Here is a 15,969-nt window from a genome sequence, read left to right on the forward strand (position 1 = left end):
CTTCTTATCTTGGGGAGGGGAGAGGAGAGGGGAGAGAGGGAGAAAAATTCGGAACTCGAAGTCTTTCAAAAATGAATGTTGAAAACTGTCTTTACATGTAATTTAAAAAAAATAAAATACTATTAAATTTTTTAAAAAGAACTATTTTTCATCATGGAAGCTCCTTGAGGGTAGGTACTATCTTGCTTGCTCGTATTTATATTCCCAGAGCACAGCAACTGGCACATAGTAGGCATGTACTAAATGTTCTATCTACATACATTCATACACCCATACATACATACATACACATACCACGTACTAGCACATTTGATCTTTTATAGTATCCCTATCAGATAAGTACAATTATGTAGGGAACTGCCAGTGAGGAAATTTCCTCTATTGATACAAATGTCCAACTGCTCAGGACCACGGAAAGTGAAAGCGAATTGCCCAGAGTCCCACAGCCAGCATGTGTCAGAGGGGCTACTTGAACTCAGGTCTTCTTGACCCCAAGGCCAGCTGTCTTTTGAGGGCTCTCTTCCCTAGCAGTGCCACCCATCTCTTCAACATTCATAATTTACATTGACAACCATAGTTCTTACTAGCAGATTGTACAGATGAGTAATCTCAGGCTCAGAGACGTTAAATAGTTTGCCCATAGTTAAGACATCTAATAAGAGTCAATGGTGGAAGCTTGATGGGGGTTGGGCTGTTTGCACCTGCAGATAGAAGGGAACTTTTGACACCTGCAAGAGGGGGCCACTGGGGTGGTGGCTAGAGCAATGCCACGCCACCTGCTGGGCAAAACTGTAAATTACATTCCTTTACTGGTTAAGGACAAAATGACATTGTCTTTCTGAAGGCTTACAGAAGGGAGGATAAGAACCTGGTGTCGGCAGACAGGTGTTCCTGCAACACCTGGAGTGTCACCTGGGATACCCACAGGGTTATGCTGGAGCCTGATCGGCTCCTACCTGCTCTCATCATTTGTTAAATCTTCAGTGTGAGCATTATTTATTCCTAAGAAAACAGTGAAGTACAAATCAAAGACTGGTATAATATTGGGTTTGTTATTGTCTAGATTTAAGAAAGTGATGCAGAAAATGTTAATAATGCAGATGAAACTTAAAAGTGCATGGCACTTTTTTTCCATTCAAGAAGCTGGTTGTTAAACGTTTACCAGCACCCCCCACCATGGCCATACCCAGCAACTACACTAAGTCTATACTACTATTATAGTACAAATTAGGCTGCCTCAGGAGAATTCAAAAATTCCAAGTCATGTTCTCAGACAAGAGTAGAGACACAAGCAGAGAAAATACATTATGGTTGGAGGCAGTATAGATAACGAAAAGAAGTTAATATTCAACATGTGTGCACCAAGTGGTTTAGCAGCTCAGTACTTTAAAAAAGGGCAGCCAGGTAGTATGGTGGATAGAACACCGGGCCCGGAGTCAGGAAGACCTGAGTTCCAGTTTGGCCTCAAACACTTAGCTGTGTAACCCTGGCAAAGTCAATTAACCTTATTTGCCTCAGTTCCTCATCTGTAAAATGAGCTGGAGAAGGAAATGGCAAACCACTCCAGTATCTTTGCCAAGAAAACCCCAAATGGGGTCACAAAGCACTGGACACAGCTGAAAACAGCTGAACAATAATACTTTTTTAAAAAGTTAACTGAATTTTAAGGCTTTGATAAGAAGATATTATGCATGATTTCAATGAGCCCATTTCAAATTTAGACAAACTCTAACATAAAAATAAAAAAATTTAAGGATTTGAAGAGTACATATTAAAAACAAGACCTAGTCATTAAATGCCTTTGGTGATTATTGAATGGCACTATTAAGGAATATACCAATTTTTACGCATCATGGTACCTTGATCGTGTGCTAGTTAGCACATAAAGAACTCTTAGATAAATGTATAAAGGGAGAAATATTCAGTGCATTCTTTACAGATCATAGCACAATAACAATTCTAATTAAGAAGAGAAATATGAACAAAGGACAGAAGCCTAAAGGGAAATTAAATAATATTATCTTAAATAATTAGTAGGCCAACGAAAAATCATAGAAACAATAATTATATTAGAAAAAATTATTACAATAGAACAGTACACTAAAATTTGTGGGATAAAGCTTAAGTAGTTCTCATAGGAAAATGTATGTCTTTGGGTATTTACATGAATAAAAGACAGAATGAAAAGACAATGAGTTACCAAGGAGATGCTGTACAAATTAGGCAGAATAACAAAAATAATTCCTTTAGAATAATAAAAGATCAGGAATATCAAGGGACATAATGAAAATAAGGAAGGAGGAGGACCTGGCACTCCCAGATTTCAAAGTATACTATGAAATATACTACAAAACAGTAATTACCAGTATTATCTGGCCCTGAGTAAAAAATAAAAAGGTAAATAAGTGGAATAGACCAAAGAAGAGAAGAATTAGAAGGGAAAAAAAGCGCACAAAAGATAGTTGTTCCATAAACCCCAAAACACAAACTATGGGGAAAGACATTCTTTCGTTGACAATGATTATTAGGGAAAATGGATAAATGTTCTAAATATTTTTTTAAATCACATCATTTAAAAAAAAAGGAGAATGTGACATTTTATCATTTACAATTATAGATAGGGAAAAAAAAATCTGTAGGCATGGGTAACTAGTTGTTCTACCCGTGGGTGGTCAATGTCCTTACTTCTTAAAAGGATAAGTTACTTTTCAACCATCTAAGATGGAGATCTTAGGAGTCTGGAAATGCATGAACACTACGATTCATCTACATGTTAACTTTATGGACAGTGTTGAAAAGATCAAAGAAGACAAAACAGAAGCTCTCAATTACGTAAAATGGAAAAGTGTTTTCACAAATAAAATGAATGCAGCTAGAATCATAAGAAAATATGTGGACTGAAAACAAACTTGTATTGAATATTGATTTTTTAAAAAGTCTGATAACCAACGTTTATGGGGAATAAACACAAATTTGTGATATGAAGAGCCAATAGAAAAGTGGTCAAAAGATATGGGAACATATTACAAAGAAGACATTTTTTAGCGGCCATCTGAAAAAATGTAGTTAAACTGCTGAGGTAACATCTCAAACCCTTTAAGGTAGCAGAGATCCTAAAAGATGGGAGAACTCAGGCACTGATGGCAGAGTTGCAAATTGGTTCAATCATACAGGGAAATGATTTAGAATCACACAAGCAAAGTTACCAAATTGTTTATATCCTTTGATCCAGGGATTCCACTACTGGGACTACATCCCAAGGAGTTTACTGACAACAAGAAAAGACACATATGTATCAAAAATGTTCAAAGAAGCATTATTTGTGACTAAGAAGACCTAGAAACAATAAATGTGCAACAACAGCTGAACAGCTGAAACAAATGAGGTATAGGAAAGTAATGTTGGGCCATAAGGAATGATGATCAATCAATCAATAAACCTTTTTTGAGCACCTCCTATGTGCCAGAAGGCTCAGGAGGACCTGAGTTCAAACCTGGCCTCAGACACTTACTAGCTGTGTGACCCTGGGCAAGTCACTTAATCCTGTTTGCCTGAATTTCCTCATCTGTAAAATGAGCTAGAGAAGGAAATGGCAAACTACTCCAGTATCTCTGCCAAGAAAACCCCAAATGGGGTCAAGCAGAGTCAGACAGGACTGAAATGACTTAGCAACATCAACACTGTGTGCCAGGTACAGTGTTAAATGCTGAACATACAAAAGAGGCAAAAGACAGTCCCTTCCCTCGTGGAGCTCACAGTCTCATGGGGAGACTACATACAAATATACAAACGAGCAAAATACGTGATAAAGATAAAATAATTAACAGAGAAAAAGGCACTATAATCAAGAATATGAATTAATGAATATAAAGAATTCAAAGAACTATGGGAAGATTGACATGAAGTGATATAGAATGAAGTAAGGAGAATCAAAAGAACCATAGAGACAATGACCACAACAATGTACGTAAACTTAACATGTAGATTAAGTGTAGTGTTTGTGCAGTTCCGGACTCCTAAGGGCATCACAGACCTCCATCTTAGATGGCTGAAAAGCGACTTATCCTTTTAAAAAGTACGGACATTGACCATCCAGGGGTGGAATAACTAGTTACCCGTGCTTACAGGCATGGGGTAAGCACATACTGAACCAGTAAGAGGCAATGTAGTATTGCGGAACTGGCCTCAAAGCCACAAAGACCTATCTCTGACACATATTAGCTATAGGACCCTGGACAAATCACTTATCCTCGCAGTGCTCTATGCAACTTTCTAGGACTATGAATTTTAAGAGAAGCTGCCAACCTGCATTGGTAGAGGGAATTTCCTCTAATCAATGAAATCACAGATCCGGTCCTTAGTTCTACATAGAGGCAACAAAACCCTATCCATTATTTTAGACCCAAGCTGTCAAATTACATGACTTCCTTGGTGCTAACAATTGATAGACTAATACCTTTGGGAGGTTTGTCTTGCTAAAACAAAATATACCAATAAATTTAGTATTTTTTAAAAGAAAAAGGTATAAAACAGAAAAGCCACATGAAGAAAGATAGGTTAATGTCAATATTTTTTTTTAATGGAAGAACGTGGTTTCTTCACAACTATAGAGACAGAGGTTAGTCCAATATAAATTCCTGGGGAAACTTGAATCTGTTATGGTGTGTGAGTTCTTAGAAAAGGAAGCAGTGATCACTAATAATAATTTTAATAGCTAACATTTATTATAATGTTTACTACGTACAGGCACTGTGCTAAGCACTTTACAATTATGATCTCACTTGATCCACACAACAACCCTGGGAAGGGAGGCACTGTTATTATGAAGAGCCAGAATGAGTTCATCCAAAGCAGGCCACACCCAACCAGCTTCATTCAAGGCAGCTCATTTACATTTTTGACAAGGTTACCTGGTCCATAGATTGGTTAAATGCCTTACATAGAGCATTAATGCATTGGATAGTTTCTCACACTGTCCTTACGGACAAAATTAAAAGAAGGCTAGATAATAAACTCTGGATAAGGAGGCAGGGATTCTCTTTTTGCTGGTATTTTTATCTCCAGAGCTTAGCCTAGTACCTAGCACATAGTAAGTGCACTAGATAAATGCTTATTGACTTAGATAATAGAACAATTCAGTGGAACTGGATAAATGATCAGATAAGAAGGAGGGAAGGGAATAAACATTTATTAAGCCCTATTATGTGTCAAGCCCTTTAACTAAATGCTTTACAAATCTTAGGTGGCCAGAGTGAATAGAGCGCTGGGCCTGGAGTCAGGAAGACTCACGCTCCTAAGTTCAAATCTGGCCTTAGACACTAGCCGAGTGATCTTGTGCAAGTCACTTAACCTTGTTTGCCTCAGTTTCCTCATCTGTAAAATAAGCTAGAGGAAGAAATGGCAAACCACTCCAGTATCTTTGCCAGGAAAACCCCAAGTGAGATCTCGAAGAGTTAGAATGATTGAAACAACAGAGCGACAACAAAATTACAAATGTTACCACATTTGATCCTCACAACAACCCTAGGAAGTAGGAGCTGTTATTGTCCCCATTTTAGGGGAAAACTGAGGAGCCCAAGGTAAAGTGACTTGCCCAAGGTCACATAGGTAGTGTCTGAGACTTTATTTGAACTCAAGTCTACCTGACTTTGGCACCAGAGCTCTATCTACTTTGACATCTAGTTGCCTCAAAGAATGACCTAAAGAATGGATAGAAGTCCACCTAGAGGGAGACAGACTGCCCCAGTCATCCATCTTTGGGCCTGGGCTGTTCAACATTTTTAATCCCTGAGTTGGATGAAGGCACAGACGGTATGGTTATTAAACTTATGGATAAAGCTAGAAAGGAGAGCATGATGGACAATAGTCAGGACCCAAAAAGATCTTCCATATTGGTAGGGTAGAATAGTGGGCCATATCTAATGACAATCAAATCAAACAGGAATAAGTGTAAAATCCTATACTTGAGGGTTGTTGTGGGTTTTTTTAATCAAATGTCTAAGTGTAGTAGGCACTGAACCCTATGGAGTAGGGTTGGACCTATTGGGGCTGTCCCACGGAGTGTGTATTTGTGTTCGTTCCCCAGGCAACTTCCAGGGATAAGAGTGGCTTAGCACTGAAAGCCTCATTGCTGTGAGCTGATGTAGTAAACCCTGGGTGGTTCCCGAGTTTCCTGTCCCACAGAGGTAGATGAGAGGAGGCTAAACCAGGAGGCTAAGCCACTAAGGCCTAAAGAATGGCCAATGGGCCACTTGGTAGATCTTAAAAAGGGAGTGACTCTACCCTCTTCTTTCAATTCTCCAGGTAACATCACGTAACTCTGGGACTTCCCATGAAGGATGGCTGTGGTGGGGGGAGCATGGTGACTGCTCTCATGTGAGAGATTGGAAACTAGGCCCTGGCTGCCTTTCTTGCTTCATGATTCCTTCCCCAAACACAGAAATCCTGAGATGGCCATGTCCAGCCTCGGAGGTAACTCTGTGAGTTCTCAAGATTAAGGAGAGGTTCCTTAAATAGAGGTTCCTCCTCTACATTATAGAACATGTCACATACTTTCACTACACTGCTTCTTAGAGGAGAAGATGACCACCTAGAGGAGAATGAACCCAAGTCCTGGTCTTGTTTGCCACAGAACATGGACCTGAAGGAAACTGTTTGGCCAGTGCAGAACTAAGGGGAATTGCAAAGTATGTATTTGACAGTTCCACAAACTGCATCACGTCTTGATGTTTTAAATATCAGCCTCCCAGGAGAATATATTAGTAACTATGTTACTGTGGCTGCTTGTTTCAGTTTCTTTTTTTTTCCTGTCAATTCCTACTTTCGGGCCTTTTGTTTATTAAACGTTCCTTTTGTGTAGAGGAAATAATAGCAGTCCTATACCTGTTCCACGTTGTATATCAAGTACCTTTCTACTACTCCCTTTGGGTGTACCGTAGACATGAGCCAAGACCTAAGCTTCCAATTATTTTTCCTAAGGGGTACAAAGAGACAAAGAGTCAAAGAATGAGACAAAAAAAAGCCTAACCCTTTTTGGGGGAATTCAGGCTCCCCTAGAATTGAACTTCTTCCACATGCATAGGGCAAAGTAGAGATCCTTAGTAGGGAGGGAGAGTACAGCATTCCACTTCCTGGGCCCAGTAGCAAGCCTTACTGTTACATAAATATAGAATGGAAGAGATAAAGCTAGAGACTTTGTGCAGAAAAGATTTTGGGGTTTTCACAGAAAGCAAGTTCAACGAATGAAGAGTATGGAACTTCTCTAGGTGTCGAACAAAATAACCTAAATTCCACTTGGAATGTATCATTTTATAAAGACATAAAAAGCTGGTCTACAACTATTTTTTTGCCAGACTGTGTTCCAGTTTTTCCAGTAGTATTTTCCAATAAAGAAACCCTTCCTAGTCATCCAAGGTTTGCAACTCGAAATCATTCTTGACTCTTCCTTCTTCCAAATATCCAGTCGATCACCAAGCCTTGTCACTCTTACCACCACAATATCTTTTGTATCTATCCCTTTCTCTCTTCTAACATGGCTACAATCCTAGCCCAGAGCTGAATTAATTCTCATCTATATTAATTAGTGTATTAGCCTACTTACTGGTTTCAAGTTCCAATCTCTTCCCTCTTTAACCCTTTTTCCAGAAGAGTGGCCAAAATAATCTGTTCAAGAATTTTCAATGGCTCCCTATTGCCTTCAGCATAAAATACAAACTCCTCATTGAGTTAGGCATCTAAGGACCTTCCTGCTCTAACTCCTGCCTACCTCTCCAGGTTTGCTGAACATAAATACCCTTCACAAATTCTATGACCTAGCCAAACTGGCCCACTTACTTTTCCTCAGACTTAGGACTCCATCTCCCTTCTCTGTGACTTTGCACAGGTTGGGTCTAGTGCAAATGTACAGAATGCCAGGACTGCAGTCTTTCCTTGCCTCAGCCTCACAGAAAATCCTCACCTTCCTTCAAGGCTCAGCTCCTGTGCCAGTTCCTACAGGAAGCCTTTCCTGATTTCCCTAGTTGTTAATGCCTTCTCTCTCTTCCTCAAATGACCATGCATATATTTATCTGTTGACTTGTTTTTATCCCTGCCAGGAGATTGGAAACTAGAAGGCAGAGGTTTTGTTTTCGTTTGTTTGTTTGTTTTTCATTTTGTCTTTGTATACTCAGTGCCTACTAAGCACATAGTAGGCATTTAATAAATGCTTGTTGCACTGGGCTGGATGACCCTGAAGTCCATTCTGACTCTCCATCCATAGTCCTAGGACACAGATGATGCAACCTTAAGCTATATTACTAGAAATATAATGTGCAGAATGAGGAAGCTAGTATCATTCCACCGTACAGTTCCAGGGTACACAAGACATTATACTGCCCAAGTTAGAAAGGTATTGACAAGTTAGAATGCATTCAGAGGGCAGGCCTGGAGCCAAGCCTTAGATTAGAAGGATTAGTTGAAGGAATTAGGGATTAAGACTAGATCTGTAATTTCAATGGCATAGGAAACTCCCAAGTGAGGAAAGTGAGGAAACCCCCTCTACCCATGCAGGTGGGTACCTTCCCTGCCAATACAGACTCCTGGAGAATTTCTGGGTGCTTAACTGACTTGCCCATGGTCACAGAGACAGAATGTGTCAGAGAGAGGCAAGGTTGAAGACCCAGTCCTCCTGATTTTGAGGCAAGCTACCTACATGACACTGACTCCGAAGGAATTAAGAGTGTTTAACTTGGAATACAGCACACTTAGAGGAATGTAATATCCTCACAAGTCTCCTAACCTCTCTGTGTCTCAATTTCCTCACCTGCGAAATGGGGATAATAATAGCACCTACCTCCCAGGGTTGTTACGAAGCTAAAATGAGATCATATTTTAAATTTTCTTTGCAAGTTTTCAAATGCTATATAAATATTATTATTATGAGAGACAGTTTTCTTGTCAGATGGAATTGGATTTGTTCTGTTTACCCCCAGAGGGCAATACTGAGGAATCATGGAAAGAAATTGTCAAGAGGAAGATTTTAAGGAAGAAGTCAGGCATCTGGGAGGCACAGTGGATACAGGACTGAACCTGGGGTCAGGAAGATTTGGATCTTCCCGAGTTCAAATCTAGCCTCAGACACTTATTAGCTGTGTGACCCTGGACAGGTCACTTAACCCTGTTTGCCTCAGTTTCCTCATCTGTAAAATGAACTGGAAAAGGAAATGACAAATCATTCCTGTATCTCTGCCAAGAAAATCCTAAATGGGGTCATGGAGAGTTGGACACGACTGAACAACAACAAGGAAGAAGTTATTTAAAATTAGAACTGTCCAAAGATAGAATGTGCTACCTCCCTACCAGTAGTTCCAGCACGGAGCACAAGGCTTGGCATACAGTAGCACTTAAATGCTTTGGCATTCATTCTCTCGTTCATTCATCAGCCTAAGTCCTTAAATGAAGGCTGGATGATCTTTTGTCTGGGATGTGGCACCCATCCTGTACAGGTATGGGCAAGCCTGAAAGGTCCTTCCAGTCTCAGGATTCTGTAATCCAGGGGTCTTTTCTCTCACCCTTGAGACCCATACACACTAATCAGTTACACCCTTAGGATGCCAGACGGAATGCCTGGGGTGGGGTTGGGTACTCCACAGCAGCTTATCCCTTCTCTAGTCTCTCTTTTTTTTACCATCACCACCCCACCCACCCATAGGGCCATTCCTGGTAGGGAGGTACCCCTGGGACTGACAGAAAAGAGCAAACAGGGCAGGATTTCCTCTACAGACCTCAGGGCCCTTCTAGCCCTGCTCTACTCTGGGTTTTGGCAGGCCACCTTTCCAGGTACCAGGCAGGGGCCTAGATGCCAGAGGCATGTTGTGGCAACACCTGCCAGTGACGTGCATGGAGGGAGCTAGCAGTATTCATGACTCGAATGGGGGGAGGGGAGGAAATGTATAGCAGGAAACCAGGCAGGTGAGTTTAGTCCGCAGGCAAGAGAGGCAAAGGGGGACAATTGGAATAAATTCCTCACCTGAGAGGCCTCATTTAGGGATAGGAGGCAACACAGAGAAACCAAGGCAAGAGACTCCCAGTGAAATAGACAGCTGATATCAGCCCAAGTAGGTAATCCTCTGGAGCGCAATGGAACCTGTGGCTAAAGGTGTGGGTGGGGGGGGAGGGCTGGCAGGAACCCGACCCATTTATCCTTCTCCATTGAGGAGGAAACCCTGGGACACTATCCTGTAGCCTGCTACAGGATAGGGCATGTCTTACCTGGCTGTGAAGACTCTCTTCCCCTTAGCCCCAACACAAATGGGGATAATTGTAGCCCACCTTACCTGGTCTATTGAACCAGCTGCCGCTGACTCTGGCTGTCTCTGTCTCTATCTCTCTTAGCTCTGACAAGGTGAACACCTACCCATCCTGCCATCTGTCAGCAACCAACACCAACACCAGATTATCAACCCCTGCCACCTCCACTGTACCCATCTTGCTTGCCTGGCATCATCAACATCAGCAGCAAAAACCAAGTTCTGCCCAAGAGGCACCCCTGAGACTGGCACAGCCAGTCCAGTCCTGTCTGATGCCACCTGTGGGTAGCAGAGACTGAGATGACAACTTATTTTGACTTCCTAGATGCCCTTCCCCTCTGGCTCCCAAGAGAGTGGGGGCAGGGTGGTGGACATTGAGCTTGGGGAATGAAGAAAGGTGCAAGGCAGACAGCAAGAAAAAATAGGCATTGTTAGTCCTGAAGGGGTGTGGGTGTAGCAGAGGAGATTTGGGGTCTGAGGAGGGAGGAGGAGGAGGGGCAGGGTGGTGGACATTAAGCTTGGGGAATGAAGAAAGGTGTAAGGCAGAGAGCAAGAAAAAATAGGCATTGCTAGTCCTGAGGGGGTGTGGGTATAGCAGAGGAGATTTGGGGTCTGAAGAGGGAGGAGGAGGAGACAGCCGAGGCAGGTGAGTCAGGGAGGGGCTGGTGAGGTAGAGATGCCTGGGGCTCTCCACTCAACCTTGACTCATCCTCACAACTTCCTGGCTTTGGAGAAACACAAACAACCTGCTCCTCCCACCCCCACCCCTACTCATACAAAACAAGGGGGGAGAGGGGCAGATAAAGGTCAGGGGGCAACTGTTTATTAGGGTGGAAGAGGTAGCCTGGGGCTTCCCCATTCATACCCAGCAGCCCCCCTTCTGGTCGCTATCTAGTGCCCTCTCCAGTCCCCCATTCTTCCAACCACCCATAGGGCCATTCCTGGTGGTGGACAATGATGCTCTCTAGCTTTCCTAGCTGCCCCCTGCCTAGAAACCCACCTGGAACACAACCAGCTTCAGGAGGGGATCCCAGTGCCTCCATATGCCGCCTGTCCTCTCTGCTCCCTGCACTGTGTACAAAAAGGCTCAGATGCCCCACTCTGGCTCTGCCTTGGCCCAGCCCTGTCAGGCCCAGCCTTCCCTCCCCTCCTCTCTCCACCCCACTCCTAGGGAACCTGACTCCCTCGAGCCCCACAGGTCTCCTGGTCTCCTAGTCTGCCATCACCCTCCCAGGACACCCCACCCCACTACACTCAGCTCGACCTGAGATAACCCTTTCCCAACTCTGTCCCTGGAGACTATTGAGGCAGGGAGACAGGGCATCTCTTACCATTTACCCCTACCATGAAAGGCAAGGGGTCTTACCCTGAGGTCCAAGGATTTCAGGGGATCTATAGACTTGGTCAGGAAAACGAGGACATCTTTATTTTCACTAACCTCTAAGTGAAATTGAGAACTTCCCTCAATTTTTAAAAAACCTTTTCCTGAGAAGGGGGCCATTGACTTCACCAGACTGTGAAATGGGTTCATGACATATGAAAAGTTCAGAATTCCTAAGGTTAGAGAAATACAAAGAGAGAGAAGACCCAGAAATAGCATAAAAAGCCAAAAGATACAGGGAGAGGGATGTTGCTAAGACAAGGGTGACCCCAGACATAACAACATAGAAGAGATGGAGACATCTTCCAAACTCAAAGAAGGGAGCTTTGTTGATAAGGGGGGAGAGTTGACAATCAACCAATATCCCTAGGAGGTCCTTCCCTCAGTCTATTCATGGGCCAAGAAGGGGTGTCCTTAACTCCTTATGTGTTTGGGGGGGAGTGGATGAGCTCTGTTAGGGCCCTCCAACATACTCACCTTCTCCCTTCCCTACCAGTTCCTGAACACAGGCAACACTAAATGGCATCCCCCATGGAGGGGGATGGATAAAAAGCAAGAGACAGTTCTGCCAAAATCTGGGGGTGGGGTGGACAAAGGCTGACAGGGTAGGGTGGGGGGCTCTTTTTAAGGGATAAATGACTTAGCCTACCTTACAGTATATTACTTTCTAGCCTGCGGGTAGAGAACCAGACATAGAAAAGAGATGGAGGGGTGAGGGGTGAGGAGTGAGGGGGTGAGGAAATGTTGGTTCAGTTTTCTCTCCACTCCCCGCTCCCTTCATTCCCAGACCCTACTTTCTGGAACAGGGCAGTCAGGATCATGGCAGAGGAGGGAAAAACTGGAAAGTATGTGAGGTGAACAAGACAAAGAGAAGAGACCCAGAGGGACGAAATTGGAATGGCCAGTCTGTCCTCCCACACCCACCAAACTGGTTTGGAGAATACAAATAAAGGGGGGAAAGGTTTATGAAGGAGGGCAATTGCCCACAGGCATCCCCAGACTTCCGTGCTCCAAAGAAGCTCATACTCCGCACCTCAAAAGTATTCCCCTCCCACCCCAAGTTCCCCGGAAGCTCTCTTCCCCACCCCCTTTCTCTCCCCAGTCTCCTTGTTTACTTCCTGAAACTTGCCCCTACTGGCTAGCAAAAGCTGGGAGAGGAGCGTTTGGGGGTCAGGGACACAATATTAAATATTCTAGGTCCTCTGCTAAACATCACAGTCTTGGAAACTCTTGGGGGGGGCACTGGAGGTCTGGGGGCCACTGGTAGTTTGGAGGGCAGGGGAAAGATTGGGAGAAATTATGTAAAGGTTGAAGAGGTAGGATTGGACAATGGAAAAGGGTCCAGAGGCCCAGAGCTAGAGGTCCTCCCTTCTCCCTACAGGCATACCCATTTGCAGGGAATGAACCTCCCCCTTTGGGTGAGAATTCCAGGTTCTCCCTTTAAATGAGATTTGGGAAGAAAAGGGGGAAATCTTTGAGGTGCAACTATGGGAGATCACTGGTAAACAATATAAGAGACCCAGGATGACATCTACCCTGACCTTTGCATCAGGCAGGAAGATACCAGGAAACGGAGGTCCAACCTACCCACAAGAAGAAATTCACAACAAAGGTGTGTCTGCCTTTGGAAGGGGGAGGATCAAACTTTAAAGTTTAATTTGGAAAATATGCAAAGGTGGCCAGAATCTGATTAGGGTTAATCATTATAGGTTATTTACCCTGGGGGGATGGCTCCCATCTCCCCTAAGCTGATTTTTTTTGAGTGGGGGAAGCAGAGTCCAAAAGTAACAGATTTATTATCCTCAGTCTTTACTGAAGGTGCACTGGGGAAATGGATTTGAAATTCCCCATGAGGAGAAGGATTTATAGCAAGAATGAGCCCCAACTAGCCTGCATCCTTTTCTGGGTACAGAGAGCGCTCCCACCTCATCTGACAGGGGAAATTAGGTACTAGGACCCTAATTGCCCCATTCTCTAGTCTCTTTAGCAGGGACCCAGACATCCAGCCCCACAATTTCCTGTCCTGAAGCTGGGGTATCACTATCGAGTTCCCCATGTCCCCCACCTCCATCCTTCACACAGCTAGGACCCAATCAACAAGATCCTTGAGATTTAAGTATTTTGCTGGGGAGCTGGAAGTTGGGGAACAGCGTCGAGGCCATCCACCTCAGTCCACTGAGCAATGAAAGTTGGGGAGAAAGAAGGAACAATTAATTCTTCTCTCCCAAAAACTAATTCTAATTCAGTGTGCCCTAATCGTTTTACTGCTCCCCGAAATGAAGTTTTCAGGAACCCCTGATAGGCCCATTTCTAGACAAATCTTGGTGAATCCCAATCAGGGTAAGCTCACAGTAGGCTTGTGGAGACGAAAAGGAATGGGGGCTTACTGTGACACTGAGCCTCCAACTAAAGCCTCCCCCTACCCCTATCTCCCTTTTAGGAAGGGAAGGGGGAGAGCTGTCCAGGGGAAGCAGAAATCACCCAAATGAGAAAAGATTCCCTATTGCCACCACCCTCCAGCTGACACAATGCTGGCCAATATTCTCCCCACAGAGAAACAGAAGATATCTTTAGAAATGGAGGAGTCACGCTGGACCCAAGGGGAGGACATGGAGAAAGGGGAGAAGCAGGTGAGAGAAGCCACAGGCACACCAGAAACAAAGAAGGAAGGAGCTGGGCAGTAGGGCGCCCTCAGGTCCCAGGTATGTCAGCGGAGGAGACAGAAATGATTGCCGAGCCTGGCCCTTACCTGGACCCTGGGTGTTGGCACACACCTGGCTGAGGCAATCCATTTGGGGAGGACCGACCTTGCCCTTATCCACCTGTGTCTCCCCTCCACCCACCTCCACCCCAGTACCTTCTGCAGGTTCGTTAGCCCTCCAATCTTCATAGGTTCCTCATCCCTACCTGCCGTCATGGGAACCGGGCTGGGGTTACAACACTGCCCACTAGACACCAAGCCCACCTGCAAGGGGCCCTGGCACAGACAGCAGGTACAGATACTGGGAATAAGGGTGAATGGAGGTTGTTATCCTGGATAGATATTTATCTTCCTACCTGGGAAGCCCCAGTATGAGAGGCCCAAATGCCTGGGGTCCAATGTCCAGCTCTGTCTGGTGACAGCCAAGGGTCCAGGACACCAGGGTCAGATTCCTGAGTTTCTCTTTCCAGAAAATGTGCTGGTAGGGGGAGGGGGAGTAGAGAGGTGGTAGAACCGGGAGGAAAGGCTGGAAAGGCGGTAAAGTGACTGGGATTGGAAAGGTGGAGGCGGGGCTAGGAGGAAGGAGGGAGGAGAAAAAAAGAGAATACTCCTCCGGCCGCTAGGGTGGGGAGTGTTTGTGCTATTCTAATCCAGGCCTTTGGGACCTAGGTGTCGCAGGAGGTGGGGGGAGGGAAGAGGGGAGGGGCCCAGGTGTCCAGAGCAGCAAACAGCTCCCACTCACACTGAAGGGGACACCTAAGGTTTCGGCTCCTAGGAAGAGGAGTAGGGGAGGAGCATGCAGTTCCCCCCCCCAACCCCAGAACCAGCCAACAGGGGGCATGGTCTGGGGCATGGGTGCCACCCTCCACCGTCCCCACCCCTGGGACAGAGGGCAGATTCTGAAAGTGGAGGTGACTGACCCTCTTGGCCTATTCAGCCCTTGATCCCCACTTTGACTTTCCAGAGCTATCTATTCCCTTCCTGGTTCAGTGGATAGGGCTCTGGGCCCAGAGTCAGGAAGTACTAAGTTCAAACCTAGCCTCAGACACTTAGCTGTGTGACCCACGGGCAACTAACTTCTGTGTGCCTCAGCTTTAAAATGAGAATAATACAGCACCTACTTTGAAGAGTCTTGAAGGTCAAATGAAATAGCATTTGTAAAGTGCTTGGCATGATGCCCGCCACAGAGGTGCTTAATAAATGTATTTTTTTCTCCCTCCTCAGAGCCCTGGATTCTAGTCCCAGCTATGGCTGGAAATCACAGGATCCAGGTCCCTCAGTTCCCTCGTTAGACTTGGTGATCCCAAAGGCCCCTTCCATCTCTGACATTCTATTAAAATGGATGCTGGCCCCCAATAGCTCCATCTGCTGTAAGTTAGGTATGATCCTAGAAGCCATCTCTAGAGTATGATGATCAGAGTTGTTGCCCAGTGTGGGAAGGGAGGGCAATGATGATCATTGTGGGGCCAGGTGAGGTGAGCTTCCCAGGATCTGGAAGATGCGACCAGTGCTGGTTCTGCCAGCCAAGTGTTTACAAGAATGAGCTCCTTAGGAGGCAATGTGTTTAAAAGGAAAAAGCAATGTATTTGGAGTCAGCGCTT

General features: G+C 44.6%; 1 protein-coding gene across 5 annotated transcripts in view; it reads right to left on the reverse strand.

Annotated features, from left to right (window-relative positions):
* GRB7 (growth factor receptor bound protein 7) overlaps nt 1-14,880 on the reverse strand; it is a 34,983-nt gene extending 20,103 nt beyond the window's left edge. Inside the window, exon 1 of one of the 5 annotated variants that reach the window (XM_036755095.1) lies at nt 14,725-14,880. Coding sequence is in view for 2 of the 5 variants with exons in the window: in XM_036755093.1 (XP_036610988.1) it covers nt 14,417-14,459 (43 nt within the window). In the remaining 3 variants the exon portion in view is untranslated. The other 4 variants (XM_036755094.1, XM_036755096.1, XM_036755093.1 and 1 more) reach the window with 4 other exon arrangements.
* Nucleotides 14,881-15,969: the final 1,089 nt, after the last annotated feature.

Source organism: Trichosurus vulpecula, chromosome 4 (genome assembly GCF_011100635.1).
Source record: "Trichosurus vulpecula isolate mTriVul1 chromosome 4, mTriVul1.pri, whole genome shotgun sequence".
In the NCBI taxonomy this organism is placed as follows: domain Eukaryota; kingdom Metazoa; phylum Chordata; class Mammalia; order Diprotodontia; family Phalangeridae; genus Trichosurus; species Trichosurus vulpecula.